The following is a 15,913-nucleotide window of genomic DNA, read 5'->3' as shown; positions in this document are numbered from 1 at the left end:
TATTGTAAGTGCATGAGGAGCTGCAGGGTCAGCGGATGGAAATGGCAAATGTTACTAATAATATTTATATATTTCCCATCCCACTCTCACTGGGCAATAACCTGCCTGTCCTGGCACATGGATCTGATCAACTAGTAAACATGTTCCATATGTGTGCTGATATGTTCCATGTGTGTGCTGATTCACTGTTACACGCAAGTTTGCGCTTTATACAGGTATGGGGGGCTCACTGCAGGGGACAGCACTTAGACGTATGGTGGGTTACCTGCGAAATGGAGGGTTTGTACAGAAATGCCTTCAGTGTGAAAGGGGCCAACTGCATAGTTGCTGACAGTTCAGTAGAGTTTCCTTTGCTGCTGGGGCATTGCACCATTAGGGAATTGCTGTGTAAGTTGAATACATTTCATTGAAAGTAACTTGATGCATAAATTACATAAATTGCGTAAGCGTAGGGGCCCAATACCCAGTCATTCCCCTGCTGGAAAGTTCATGTCGGAAACACCAATATAATTTAGATAACAGCCCCCAATATAAACAGCTGATGTTACTCTATAATAACCGGCCATTCCCCTGCTGGAAATTCATGTCGGAAACACCAATATAATTCAGATAACAGCCCCCAATACAAACAGCTGATGTTACTCTATAATAACCAGTCATTCCCCTGCTGGAAAGTTCATGTAGGAGCCGCTGATATCATTCAGTAAATAGATCCCAATACAAACAGCTGATGTTACTCTATAATAACCAGTCATTCCCCTGCTGGAAAGTTCATGTAGGAGCCGCTGATATCATTCAGTAAATAGCCCCCAATACAAACAGCTGATGTGACTCTATAATAACCAGTCATTCCCCTGCTGGAAAGTTCATATAGGAGCCGCTCATATCATTCAGTAAATAGATCCCAATACAAACAGCTGATGTGACTCTATAATAAACAGTCATTCCCCTGCTGGAAAGTTCATGTCGGAAACACCAATATAATTTAGATAACAGCCCCCAATATAAACAGCTGATGTTACTCTATAATAACCGGTCATTCCCCTGCTGGAAAGTTCATGTCGGAAACACCAATATAATTTAGATAACAGCCCCCAATATAAACAGCTGATGTTACTCTATAATAACCGGTCATTCCCCTGCTGGAAAGTTCATGTCGGAAACACCAATATAATTTAGATAACAGCCCCCAATATAAACAGCTGATGTTACTCTATAATAACCAGTCATTCCCCTGCTGGAAAGTTCATGTCGGAAACACCAATATAATTTAGATAACAGCCCCCAATATAAACAGCTGATGTTACTCTATAATAACCGGTCATTCCCCTGCTGGAAAGTTCATGTCGGAAACACCAATATAGTTTAGATAACAGCCCCCAATATAAACAGCTGATGTTACTCTATAATAACCGGTCATTCCCCTGCTGGAAAGTTCATGTCGGAAACACCAATATAATTTAGATAACAGCCCCCAATACAAACAGCTGATGTGACTCTATAATAACCAGTCATTCCCCTGCTGGAAAGTTCATATAGGAAACACCAATATTATTCAGATAACAGCCCCCAATACAAACAGCTGATGTTACTCTATAATAACCGGTCATTCCCCTGCTGGAAAGTTCATGTCGGAAACACCAATATAATTTAGATAACAGCCCCCAATATAAACAGCTGATGTTACTCTATAATAACCGGTCATTCCCCTGCTGGAAAGTTCATGTTGGAAACACCAATATAATTCAGATAACAGCCCCCAATACAAACAGCTGATGTTACTCTATAATAACCAGTCATTCCCCTGCTGGAAAGTTCATGTAGGAGCCGCTGATATCATTCAGTAAATAGCCCCCAATACAAACAGCTGATGTGACTCTATAATAACCAGTCATTCCCCTGCTGGAAAGTTCATGTAGGAGCCGCTCATATCATTCAGTAATTAGATCCCAATACAAACAGCTGATGTGACTCTATAATAACCAGTCATTCCCCTGCTGGAAAGTTCATGTAGGAGCCGCTCATATCATTCAGTAAATAGATCCCAATACAAACAGCTGATGTGACTCTATAATAACCAGTCATTCCCCTGCTGGAAAGTTCATGTAGGAGCCGCTCATATCATTCAGTAAATAGATCCCAATACAAACAGCTGATGTGACTCTATAATAACCAGTCATTCCCCTGCTGGAAAGTTCATGTAGGAGCCGCTCATATCATTCAGTAAATAGATCCCAATACAAACAGCTGATGTGACTCTATAATAACCAGTCATTCCCCTGCTGGAAAGTTCATGTGGAGCCGCTCATATAATTCAGTAAATAGATCCCAATACAAACAGCTGATGTGACTCTATAATAACCAGTCATTCCCCTGCTGGAAAGTTCATGTAGGAGCCGCTCATATCAGTCAGTAAATAGATCCCAATACAAACAGCTGATGTGTCTCTATAATAACCAGTCATTCCCCTGCTGGAAAGTTCATGTAGGAGCCGCTCATATCATTCAGTAAATAAATCCCAATACAAACAGCTGATGTGACTCTATAATAACCAGTCATTCCCCTGCTGGAAAGTTCATGTAGGAGCCGCTCATATCATTCAGTAAATAGATCCCAATACAAACAGCTGATGTGACTCTATAATAACCAGTCATTCCCCTGCTGGAAAGTTCATGTAGGAGTCGCTCATATCATTCAGTAAATAGATCCCAATACAAACAGCCGATGTGACTCTATAATAAGCAGTTCATATAAAGAGTTAAAATGAATAATTAATGAGCTAATAAGTCAGTCAGTTTATTGGGGGTCAGTGGGATTTTCCTTAAGTTTTGAATTCATTGGAGGGCAGTGGGGTTTGGCTTTAACTTATATACAAGTTTCTAGGCAGGTTACTTAAAGTTTTTTCAGAAGTTATGTAAATTGCGTAAGTTTTGCTGTAACTTTATACGTAACTTATACAAACTGTATAACTTTAGCGACTCGCCCAGGCTCCCTTCACAATTCATGGGGCCCGGCACACCAGTACCAGTACCCCCTGATTGGGGCCCTGGTTACACCACTGACCCCACTCAACATTATACTATATACTACATTATACTATATACTACAGGGCTGGGGCAACCAGTAGCCAGTTAAAGAAAGAGAACATTCACTGTGATGGTGCAACCTGTAGCCAATCAGAGCATCAGAACATTCATAGGGAAAGTAACAGGAGTGGGTCAAACCTTACAATAAACAAAAAAGTTGCAGCAAAAAACGCCTATTGACTTTAATGCATTTGGAGTGCAACCATTGACTTACATAAACATTTGTCGCTCGTTAACAAAATAGGGGTTCTAACATCCTATTACCTATTGACCAAGAGTCATTGTCACAGCATTAACCATTTCAGTGCCCACATCGCTAGATTTAGGCCTGAATGTAGAGGAAATTGAGTAAAAAAAAGCAGCAGGAATGAGCCTTTCTGGGACTAAAGGGAATGAAAAAGTGTTAGCAAGGGAAGTAGTAAGAAGGAAACAAAGCTCTTTAAAGGACATGTAAACTTTAAAAACAAATGCATCTTATATTGATCAGGGTGCTATTCTATGTACTTTTTATTTATACATTTTCCTAAGCGATTAAGCTATGTATAATACAAATTTTGTAACAACGGCTCCATCTGGGGCCAGCTCTTCTGACTGCATGGTAAGGAGTTCAGAAGGAAAACCAAATTCTGCCAAACTGTGCTGTTTTTCTGCTGTTGCTCTGCTCAGAAAAGAGATGGCAAAAATTATCTGAGGATTCTGGTCTATTTCCTATTTTCCAACTTAAGAGTTCTCTATTTTTCTTCTGACCATGTAAACAGAAAACTGAGCAGAAGGTGGCACTGTTGTTACATAATTTATTATAGTAGCCGTTTCCCTGCAGTTTAAAGCAAAACTGTCAGGGGAAAACACATTTTTTTCAAAACCCACCTGCATTGTTATCTGTTTTTCCCATGGGGCTAGCCATATTCTTCATTTCCCAGGGTGCCACAGTCATGTGTCCTGTGCTCTGATAAACTTCAGTCTCACTTTACTGCTGCGCTGCAAGTTGGAGTGATATCCCCCCCCCTCACCCCCAGCAGCCGATCAGCAGAACAATGGGAAGGGAGCAAGATAGCAGCTCCCAGTAGGTATCAGAATAGCACTCAATAGTAAGAAATCCAAGTCCGGCTTGGGACTCCTCCAGTTACATGGGAGTAGGAGAAACAATAGGTTAGCTGATAGCAGTTCTAATGTGTAGCACCGGCTGAAAGCTCAGACTCAGGCACACTTTACTGCTGCGCTGCAAGTTGGAGTGATATCCCCCCCCCCTCACCCCCAGCAGCCGATCAGCAGAACAATGGGAAGGGAGCAAGATAGCAGCTCCCAGTAGGTATCGGAATAGCACTCAATAGTAAGAAATCCAAGTCCGGCTTGGGACTCCTCCAGTTACATGGGAGTAGGAGAAACAATAGGTTAGCTGAAAGCAGTTCTAATGTGTAGCGCTGGCTGAAAGCTCAGACTCAGGCACAAGGCACTGAGATGGCGCCTACACACCAATATTACAGCTACAAATACATTTGTTGGTTCAAGAATAAAATGTTAAATGGCAGAGGGAATTATTTGCTATGTAACTGTGCAATTTAAAAATAAAAAGTACCCCATAAAAATCATGACACTATCACTCTTGTCTAAGCCCTGCCATTGACTATCCGCTCTCTGAGCCTTGTTCCCCCCATAGGGCGGTCCTATGGCCCTGACATCATTAATAGGAAGTAGCTGTTGCCAGGCACATAAGAGGCAGAATGTATCCATAAGATAGGGTTGGCTGGCTTGTTGTAGGCACTTATTTGGCACAGATTACAGTAAAGAATGTCTCAATAGGTACACCATAAACCTCAGTTTGTAAGAAAACCAGCTTACTGAGGGTTGCTAGACAACAGACGACACGCTGAAGCGATACCCTTGCCAGTAACTAACATGGCCGCACTCCTACAGAATGCTCATACTGCCCGGCACAAACATGGACGGCGCAAACGCGCTCTTGAGTACGTCACTTTCCTTGACGTAAGCGCAGTCTCTGGCGGCTGGATTTGAATCGGCGCTGTGAGGTGTCGCGGCTGCTGAGCGCTGTCCTGGTACCGCCGGGCTCATTGGCTGTTCGGGGCGCTTTAGGGAAGCATGAAGGGGTACGTGGGTTTAGTCTTGGTGCCAGCCTGCTTTAAAGGGAAACTAATACTCCGTGGGTAGGGGTTAATACCCCAGGGTGTTGCCTTATTGCTGCATTCTGCCCAGTCTTCTTACCCCCCCCCCAACAGAAGGTGCTATAGGTGCCAACTAGTTATTTTAATGTGGTGGTTAAACCTTATATAAACCTTAAAGTTAACTTCATATGTTCTAGAATGGACAGTTTCTAGCAACTTCTTCTTCTGAAGCTTCCAGCTTTCAAAAAAAGGGGTCACTGACCCCGGCAGCCAATACATGATTGCTCTGTGAGGCTATATTTTTTACTATTATTGCTGTTTTCTCTTGCTTATCTTTCTATTCAGGCCCCCTCTCCTATTCATATTCTAGTCTTCCTTTCGAACAACTTCCTGGTTGCTAGGGTAATTTGGGCCCCTAGCAACCAGGTAGCTGCTGAACTTCCCAACTGGAAAGCTACTAAACAAAAAGCTCCATGATAAGCGCAGAATGTGTCTGACCAAGCCTTTTGTGAAGTGAGTCTATAAGAAACCTATGGGCTGAGCCACACAGTGAAAATGACAAAGACTGAGTGAGCCGACTGCCCAGTGTAGTGGTACATAAAGGGTTTATAGTATATAATAGAGAAAGGCACTGATTTCTATTCCTAATACTATAGCATGAGATTAACCCATTAAGTGCCCACGGTGCAATCTCCCTGTCTTTTTTGTGTGCTGTTAGTCTGTGCTATGCCATTTCTGCTCTATACTCTCTGCAATATGGCAGCTCCCACCCCTGTGTATAAATAAACTGATATCCTGCTGGCAGGGCCTCACCTTGGGAGCGAAAATATTACTTATTAAGATGTATTTTTCTTCCGTGTATTCAGAGACATGGACCCCGGGGACCTGGATGAGTTGTGTTCACACGTCAATTCCAAGATTTCCCTTATTAAAAAGACGCTGCAGCTAAGGAATATCGGTAAGTCAGCGCCATGTTATTGTGGGGTGCAAGGAACACGTTTAATGTTATGCACAAAAGCCTCCAGCTTGGCCCTATATCAAGGTGCAGATAACTAAATCCTCCATGTAATGGGCCATTGGGCAATTTACTAAGGCTGTGGATGAGATTCTATTATAGACAGGGTGCCATGTATAGTCAGAAGAGCCTATAGGCAGGCTGGGAGTATAACCAGACTTTGGAGAGGCATGATAGATCCACAGGCCTCTGGTTGGACACCCAGGGCTAAGGCTTTGCAAAATGGGGCAGCAATTATAGACTGACAAGCCGGACAGAAGCGTTTATGATGGATTCCAGGGAGTCTTACTATAGGTACAACATTCAGGAGAAGATTCTTAAAGTGTACTTTTTGGCCCCCAACAGTCTCTCTGCCCCCCCTCCCACCAACTGGGGCTTTTGGCTGATACATGTGCCCTCAGTGGTACAACAATCGGGCTTTGGCTAGTGCTGCTGCCAGATATTATACCCCACTGTGAGCTTCCATAACTTGATATATGCATGCCCTATAAGTGCTACAGTTGTCTTATTGGGCCAGGAGAACTGTATCACTCGGTTCATACAAATAAAAGATACTGATCTGCACTTTATTTATTTGTGAGGGCAAATACTGAAGGGGCCCATTAATTATGAACTAGAGATCTGCATCGGGTCGAGTACCCGTGGGCTACCCTCAAAAAAAGCAGGTATTGCGCAGGTTGCAGGTCTCAGCGTAAAAGAGTTTTACACCTGAAAGCAACATCCCTTCTGGTTTCATGGTGGCCAGGGGGAGGCAGATCAGGTTGTTTATAAAGGTGGCCATACACGGGCCAATTCTAGCTGCAGATATCGGACCCTTAGAACGACTCGTGGCTTATCGGCCCTGTGTAGGGGAACTAACGACGGGCCTGCCCGACCGATATCTGGCCTGAAGTCAGGCAGATATCGATCGGGCAGGTTAAAAAATGTAGTCGGATCGGGGACCGCATAGGCTTGTTGATGCGGTCCCCAAACAGATTGCACCTATTACCGGCGTTATAATTCTGGGGCCAAACGACCAAATTAGCCTGAATTCACCTGATATTGCCCACCCGTAGGTGGGGAGAAGATCCGCTTGCTTGGCAACTGGATCTTAACGTGTATGGCCACCTTAAGGCAGCTGCCAGTCAGATTGGGTTCTTGGCCCAAGCAGGTAAAAATGTGTGTTCTTTAGTTTACATAACTACTAATTACATAGCTACTGGAAACATCCCAGACCTCTATGAGGACATCAGGGATAATAGTCAGCTAGTATTAAATATATTGGGCTTGTAGAGGATAGGGGCTACCTGTATGTGTGCATATATAACCCTAAGATTTTCCCATATCAACTCAAATTGTTTAGAATTTCCAGGCAGTTATGGGAAGTGATGCCACAATGGGTAAGTGGAGACGGGATACAATTCCAAATGATGTAGGTTTTGGTCCAAATGCATTTCACTCAGGTAGCGCAGTCTAACTGTTCCTCTCTGTTTCTGTTTAGGACAAGACCCGTCTCTGAACAGTGTGCTCAGCAAAATAGCATTTGAAATGCACTCACTGTACAACCTTCTCAATAACCTGGAGACTGAGGTTCAGCGGCAAGAGACCATTGCTAACTCCCTCAGGGTAAAAGGCAACTTTCATTGTCCCTCATGAAGCATATGTCACTTATGGGGTTACGTAATAAAAGGTACTAAGGTTGCTCAGGTGCAGTAACCCATAGCAACCAGTCAGCAGGTAGCATTTACTGGTCACCTGTTATAAAGACTATGGATTACTGCTCCTGGGCAAACTTAGTGCCTTTTATTTCTTATGGGGGTTAGTGTCCTACATACACATGGGCAAGCTGAGGTGCCATTATCAGACTGAAGCAGAGCTAGTTATTGCTGTGGGCCCCACTCATTCTTCCTTTATTGATCAGTTACCTTAAAGGGGAAGTTAATATTTAGTATATTATAGAGCAATGTCTCATAAGCAACTTTTCATTTGGTCTTTATTATTTACTTTCTACTGTTTGAAATATTAGTGTTCTTCAGCCTATTTTCTAGGGATGCACTAATCCACTATTTTAGGATTCGCCCGAACCCGGAATCGGCCGAATACTAATCCGAAACCTAATTAGCATGTGCAAATTCAGATAACGAGGGGTAAAAGAGAACCGCTATTCGTGCACGGTGAAAAACTTTCAACTACCCGTGTTTACATGACAAAAAAGTCATGTGATTTTAAGAATTCAGATTTGGTTCGGCTAAATCCAGCTGAAAAAGGCTAAATCCTGTATTCAGTGCATCCCTACTATTTTCATCCACAAAAAAAGAGCTCTTTGGTTGTTAGGGTCACTGCCCTTGGTAACCAAAAAACCACTGGAAATCAAAGGTTGATTTTTAAACTTTCATGTTTCTTTTATTGCTCATGGTTTTTTTTTTCAGCTTCCTTTTTATGACTGGTTACTTGGGTAATTAATCCCTAGCAACCAGATAGTAGTTGACTGAGAACTGCAGAATCAATGTAAGCAGGAAATAAGATGAGGGACTACTGGGGGTGTATTTAGAGGCACAGATCTTCCCTGCTAAGGCTGATGTCCCACGGAGCAAGTTAGTCGCCCGTGATAGATCTAACTGCTTCGAAATGCCTTTCCACCAGCAACAATAGGAGCCGCCTTATGCAAAGTGGTTAGTTGCCCGCAGAAGCAAAGATCTATCATGGGCGACTAACTCGCTCCGTGTGGGCTTAAAGGGCTGTGGGTGCCTTGGGCTGGTACAGAAACCCAGAGCGTAAGGTGCAGCATTTCTAATTTAGTTGCCCTTTTGTTTTGTTGAATCTGTATATGACTGAAATATGAAAAAAAAACTGTGTGGTGCATTTTAGGAGCTGCAGGCCACTGTCGAGAGAGATTTCACTGAGGCAAGTCATCTGAAGGAAAATATCCCTCCACATCTTCCCAAGAGGACACAAAGCAGGTACTATAGAAATCATTCCCCTGTGGATAAATGCCCCTTATTGCCCCTCACAGAGCTGCTTCTGGCTGTAAGGCTGAAATACACTTAGGGATAAGGCTTACAATGTGAGGACTTGCTACTTTGCCCTCCCACTGGTGCCTATGGGAATTGTGGCAAAGCACTGGCACAGGCAATTTGAATCTTGTTCTTTCCTGAAAACATGCACAAGAAGGGAAAAAATGATTTACCCTCGTGTGCTCACTAAGCTTGGCAATAATAAAACAGGGGGAAAAGCCTTACTGTGTCCAATCCCACAGTCCATCCAGGCCAAACACTCATTTTCTAAAGCTGTGATCCAACAGGATCCTGTCAAAACCAACCCCTGATCTCATGTACGTGCCCAGGTTGGGCAATATGGCAAACTTGGCCAAACTTTGCCTGAAGAAATCCGGTCACGTATGACACATTTAGGTTATTTCTCGCAGCAGTTGGCTGTAAGAAGCTAATACAGATAGGGTATGGCCTGCCCAGTATATGTGTGTATATATGTAATATACTTACAATATAATATCAGAATGGATTCTGCCCTTAAAAGAATTTTTAAAAATGTGGAATGTGTATGTTGCTGCCATAATTATATATCTATCGCCCTCTTTTGCCACTAGATGGCGCCCTTCCCTATGGAAAAAGGTTTTTTTGTGCATCACCTGGGATGATTATGGCTGTCTAATTCAGCTGTGGAATCTGGGAAAATTGAAGAAGGGGGGGGGGGGTGTTAATTTTATATCAATTTTACTGGGCACATACTTTTTAATAAATCCACCTGGTGCTCCCACTTTCGGCTTGGCTAGTCTGCAGGCTGTGTTAATTGGTTGGAAATGTATTTGTTTTTATACAGTAGCTCTGCTCCAGATGAAGCGCCTGAGATGGTGGTGAAGGTTGCAGCTCCGGAACCAGCCAAGAAACCCAGCAAGGAAAAGCCCATTAAAGAAATGGAGCTGATTACGGTGCATGAATTTGGGACGGTGCCAGCGTGAGTATTTACACTACATGTCATACAGTAATGGGAGTTCACTCAGACATGTCTTTATTCTAAAGGACTGAGCGATCTATTAAACCCCTTATGTAGAAAGCTCTGAAATACAGAAATACCACTTCCATATCTTTTTAAAGAAACGTTTTTTTTTTTTATTTATTTTTTTCTCTCTGTAATAGTGAGTAGGAACCTTGTAATCAAAGTAAGCCAAGCATTAATCCATGCATACGGAGGGGGTTGTTGTTGTTAAGTAACATAAAGGAAAAGGAAATGGAAGTGCAACTGATCTGGCCAAATTTACTACAAAAACATTTTACAAAATTTTAGTACATTCCTTGGCCCCCCCTGTATTGTTAGTAATTTAGTATCTGTCTGAGTACAGATGTTTTTCTAGAAACAGGGTTTTAGTTACAAATTAATGATTATAAAATGACTAAGCCACCATATCATGCCAAGTTAAACCCCCTAACTACTTGTTTCTGGTTATACTTTACATATGCTGACACCTAACTGACTAATAGAATGCTCTTGCCTTTGCTATAGGTACATGAAAAACCGCCTAACATACGAGCAAATAAACAACATCATAGAAGAACTGAATAAGGCTGTAGTAGGGAAGTATAAAATCTTGCACCAACCCCTAAAATCCCTGAGCAATCAGGCCAGAAAGCAGCTCAGCAGATATAAAGAAGAGGAGACCAAGGACACGAAAGGTAAGTTATGAATTTGGGCATTTGTATATATCAATGGGTGTGCTGTAAAAAGACTGCATTTTGTTGGCTCAGCGGGCAATTTTCCATATATATTCAATAACTGGAGACGAGCAGAGTGCATGGAAGGAAATAGGCACTTTTATACGCTATATAATTCCAAACTGTTTAGTAGACAGAGTCCCACAATGCAGTTTTCATCTAAAATAATTCAACACCTTCATTTTTGTTTTTAAAGTTAATTGAAGGGCAAATTCAGGTCTGGAAGTACTAACCTTGGAATAGAAGCTTGTTTTAATCCTCTTGCAGAATAACCCATAAAGAAAGTCAAATAAGGACCACCTGGGCCAACAAGCCAACCAACTTATTACCCACTTGGCTCATGAAATATTTATGGGAGAGCCAAACTGTCTAACTGATCAGATTGATGACTAAAGGAGAGGAAAAGGCTTAGTTGTACATTATGGGTTTCTTGTTATAAAAGTGTCCTGTAGCATTCATATAATTAATGAGCAGTATCTGCCATAGGGCAGAGTGGGACTGAACACCCTGGGGACCATTTAGCATGAGATCTGGTAATAATGGCCTATTTGCTCTCCTATATATACACCTCTTTTCATCTTCTCTACAACAGGGCAGTTCTTTATTGTGGATCAAGATATCAAGGATTTTACTCAAGTAAAGGTGGACAAGCGGTTTCACGGGATGCTAAGCATTCTTCGGCACTGCCATCGTCTCAGAGAGATCCGTGGAAAAGGATTAGTGCGCTATATCATTTGCTAAACCGGAAACTCCTTGGTGACTTATAATATCCCTATATTTTACAAGAGGGAGTACTTTTTTCACTATATAATAAGCCTGCAGCAATGGGCTAAGTCTATGCACCCATACTTCTAGCTGTTCCACTATTCTTTGAAGAATATATGTTTATGTGTATATATCTATATATAGGTATGGGGTCCGTTATCCGGAAACCCATTATCCGGAAAGCTTTTACAGTTATTTCCTTTTTCTCTAATAATAGAACAGTGCCTTGTGCTTGATCCCAACTAAGATATAATTACCCCTTATTGGGGGCAGAACAGTCCTATTGGGTTTATTTCATGGTTAAATGATTCCCTTTTCTCTGTAATAATAAAACAGTACCTGTACTTGATCCCAACTAAGATATAATTACCCCTTATTGGGGGCAGAACAGCCCTATTGGGTTTATTTCATGGTTAAATGATTCCCTTTTCTCTGTAATAATAAAACAGTACCTGTACTTGATCCCAACTAAGAAATAATTACCCCTTATTGGGGCAGAACAGCCCTATTGGGTTTATTTCATGGTTAAATGATTCCCTTTTCTCTGTAATAATAAAACAGTACCTGTACTTTATCCCAACTAAGATATAATTACCCCTTATTGGGGCAGAACAGCCCTATTGGGTTTATTTAATGGTTAAATGATTCCCTTTTCTCTGTAATAATAAAACAGTACCTGTACTTTATCCCAACTAAGATATAATTACCCCTTATTAGAGACAAAACAATCCTTTTTGATTTAATTAATGTTTGAATGATTTTTTAGTAGACTTAAGGTATGGAGATCCAAATTGTGGAACCCCATGTCCTGAGCATTCTGGATAACAGGTCCCACACCTGTGTGTGTGTGTGTATATCAATAGAATAAGTATACAGTAAAGTTCTGTTTCCTATAAATTTTGGATATTAATACAATGTTCCTATATGCATGGCCGTATTAGTCCTTTGGTTATTTAATTCCTGCTTTAGATGCAATTATTACATTTTAATTCTCTGAAAGATTATTCTTTATTGGTTGTACAGGATTTTCATTTATGGATTTGTAAAGTGAGACATTGTCAATAATTTGTTTTCATAAGGGGAAAGAACTACAATCCTATGAGCCAGGTCCATTGGATAACCTCAGTGCATCCCCATCTTTTGGGGTTCATGTTTCTTGTTCTAGCACAACAGGTCTTGATTATCTCTTAACAGGTCTTACATACACCCCCGCCAAATTCCCCCCTAACTGGCCTTCAGGCTGGGCCCCCTTAGCCCATAACAAGGTTACAGATATATAGAAACACTGGGGTAACAGTCACCCTGCTATAGTTCCAGGGGTACCCAGGGCACAAATAAGCACTCACCCCAAATCCCCCCCTAACTGGCCTTCAGGCTGGGCCCCCTTAGCCCATAACAAGGTTACAGATATATAGAAACATTGGGGTAACAGTCACCCTGCTATAGTTCCAGGGGTACCCAGGGCACAAATAAGCACTCACCCCAAATCCCCCCCTAACTGGCCTTCAGGCTGTCCCCCTTAGCCCATAACAAGGTTACAGATATATTGAATTGAACCCCAAATACTATACACCTGCATTGTCCTGTAGCCAGTTATATCCTGGATGCCTATTTAAATAATGAGCTGACGAGATCGTCCCTTTAATTGAGGGACACTTTACACAAGGTAGGTGTTGCAGAGATTTAATGAAATCATTGCTGCCTTACAATTTTGTGGACGATTGGGACAGTTGATATCCTCCTCGTTTGTCTGACATTGTGTCAAATGGTGAAAATAGAGTTCTCCAGTGGGAAATGTCACAGTTCTCTGCAAACTCTATTTTCACCCTTTGATTAATATCCCTTTAGAGTCACCCCCCCCTCACCCAATAGTGCACTAGCCCATGTATGGATGAGTATATATAGAGATAAATATATATACTGGGCTCTTTGTAGCTAACATTAGATCTCCATCTCTGTGTGTATGGGGGGCGGGGGCAGTGCATTAGAGGTTGATAAAAGAGCGAAAAGATTCATTTCACACATTTTAATTAATGAGAAACTGAATCTTACAAGCTGACATAATCAGTGGGGGGAAATCCTTACTGATGGCGCCTGGGCCTGAAATGCACATGGCATTATAATGTCAGACAATCATTACAAGAGCCTGGATGTTTGGATTATTGCCCCAATTCTTATTCTCCTGGTGTCGGTTCCATCAGAGCTGAGCTGTGGTTTTGTGAATCTTCATAATAAATTCCCTGCACCTCGGCAGAATCATTTGTATTGGGAACTTGTAAGCCAATATCTTATTACAGGTATTAGAAACCCGTTATCCAGAAAGTTCCGAATTACGGAAAGGCCATCTCCCATAGACTCCATTTATAAGAAAATAATTCTAATTTTTAAAAATGATTTCCTTTTTCTCTGTAATAATAAAACAGTACCTGTACTTGATCCCAACTAAGATATAATTACCCCTTATTGGGGGCAGAACAGCCCTATTGGGTTTATTTCATGGTTAAATGATTCCCTTTTCTCTGTAATAATAAAACAGTACCTGTACTTGATCCCAACTAAGATATAATTACCCCTTATTGGGGGCAGAACAGCCCTATTGGGTTTATTTCATGGTTAAATGATTCCCTTTTCTCTGTAATAATAAAACAGTACCTGTACTTGATCCCAACTAAGATATAATTACCCCTTATTGGGGCAGAACAGCCCTATTGGGTTTATTTAATGGTTAAATGATTCCCTTTTCTCTGTAATAATAAAACAGTACCTGTACTTGATCCCAACTAAGATATAATTACCCCTTATTGGGGCAGAACAGCCCTATTGGGTTTATTTAATGGTTAAATGATTCCCTTTTCTCTGTAATAATAAAACAGTACCTGTACTTGATCCCAACTAAGATATAATTACCCCTTATTGGGGGCAGAACAGCCCTATTGGGTTTATTTAATGGTTAAATGATTCCCTTTTCTCTGTAATAATAAAACAGTACCTGTACTTGATCCCAACTAAGATATAATTACCCCTTATTGGGGCAGAACAGCCCTATTGGGTTTATTTAATGGTTAAATGATTCCCTTTTCTCTGTAATAATAAAACAGTACCTGTACTTGATCCCAACTAAGATATAATTAATCCTTAATGGAGTGAATACAATATTGGGTTTATTCAATATTTAAATTATTTTTAGCAGACTTAAGTTTTGGAGATCCAAATTACGGAAAGATCCCTTATCCGGAAAACCCCAGGTCCCTAGCATTCTGGATAATAGGTCCCATACCTGTGTTAGGTTATTGCCCTGTTGGGGCTACAGTGAGCAGTGCCAAGGGTGGAACAGATGTACTCGCTGCTTTTCCCCTAGAAAGTCAAGGGAAGCCATTTCCTAGAGCACCATACCCTTTAATGGTGTTAAAGGGAAAGTTTACCTTTATATGATGAATGGGTTCCACGTTATTTTATATTTTTTCCATTATGATTTTTTTTCTATCATTTGCCGGCCCTAGCAATAGAGAGCGGGGGTTCCAGTGAAAGTCACTACTAATACAAAATGTATGAGTGCAAAATAGGTTGAATTGGCTGGGGGGGATGGGGGTCCCAGTAACTGCTGCTGCATTAATGACAATGGAGAGGGCAGTGCAGTTGCAGCCCCTCGTGCTACCCCCATCATTAATCACGGAGGGGAATGCGTGGCTGCACATTGTGCTTCAGTCCGGGCAGGAGAAGGACCCTTGAGCATTTCCATGTCATTCATCTTGTAATTAGGGGCCTTGGAGTCTGCTGATGAGATGCACCCAGGAGTCGATAGGCCGGGCAGGGTAAAACCCAGCAATCTGCTATTTGTTAGAGATTTACCGATTTGTTGCTGCTCTTTATGCGCCCTCGGGGCAAATGAGACTGACATGGTTGTTCTGAGCACTCAATAAGCTATTCCCTTATACTGTAATCTGAGGGAATCATTATGGCAGCTCTCTCCCATAGAATGCTCGGGACCAAGGGTATTCCGGATAAGGGGTCTTTCCGTAATTTTGGGGACAAAATATCCCTCAATTGCCCTCTGTGAGAACTGGGCTGTTTGAGCAAGAATCACTGGCCAATCACCTGGACAAGGGGGAAATGGAGGGCGATTTCGGCCATTTTGACCTGGATCTATGGTGGATAAAGTAACTAAATATTGCCCCATCTGTTGAATGACAAAGCCGATGAGTTTGTTATGAGTAATCTTTC

At 41.7% G+C, this 15,913-nt stretch overlaps 1 protein-coding gene across 2 annotated transcripts; it reads left to right on the top strand.

Moving 5' to 3' along the window:
- Positions 1-5,053: 5,053 nt before the first annotated feature.
- ska1 (spindle and kinetochore associated complex subunit 1) lies at positions 5,054-12,696 on the top strand. 2 transcript variants are annotated; one of them, NM_001126525.1, is given in 8 exon segments: positions 5,113-5,191; positions 6,073-6,164; positions 7,702-7,826; positions 9,069-9,160; positions 10,038-10,172; positions 10,719-10,888; positions 11,520-12,104; positions 12,329-12,621. In NM_001126525.1, coding segments are annotated over 6 exon segments (759 nt in total). In that variant the 5' UTR covers positions 5,113-5,191; positions 6,073-6,076; the 3' UTR covers positions 11,669-12,104; positions 12,329-12,621.
- Positions 12,697-15,913: the final 3,217 nt, after the last annotated feature.

Source organism: Xenopus tropicalis, chromosome 1 (assembly GCF_000004195.4).
Source record: "Xenopus tropicalis strain Nigerian chromosome 1, UCB_Xtro_10.0, whole genome shotgun sequence".
NCBI lineage: Eukaryota > Metazoa > Chordata > Amphibia > Anura > Pipidae > Xenopus > Xenopus tropicalis.
This window is presented reverse-complemented; position numbering and strand designations above follow the sequence as displayed.

Excerpts from the sequence above, each read along its gene's own strand:
- ska1 (XM_012955603.3), top strand. Across the intron at positions 6,165-7,701 it reads GCTGCAGCTAAGGAATATCG|GACAAGACCCGTCTCTGAAC; the intron begins GTAAGTCAGCGC and ends GTTTCTGTTTAG. Across the intron at positions 10,173-10,718 it reads GAATTTGGGACGGTGCCAGC|GTACATGAAAAACCGCCTAA; the intron begins GTGAGTATTTAC and ends CCTTTGCTATAG.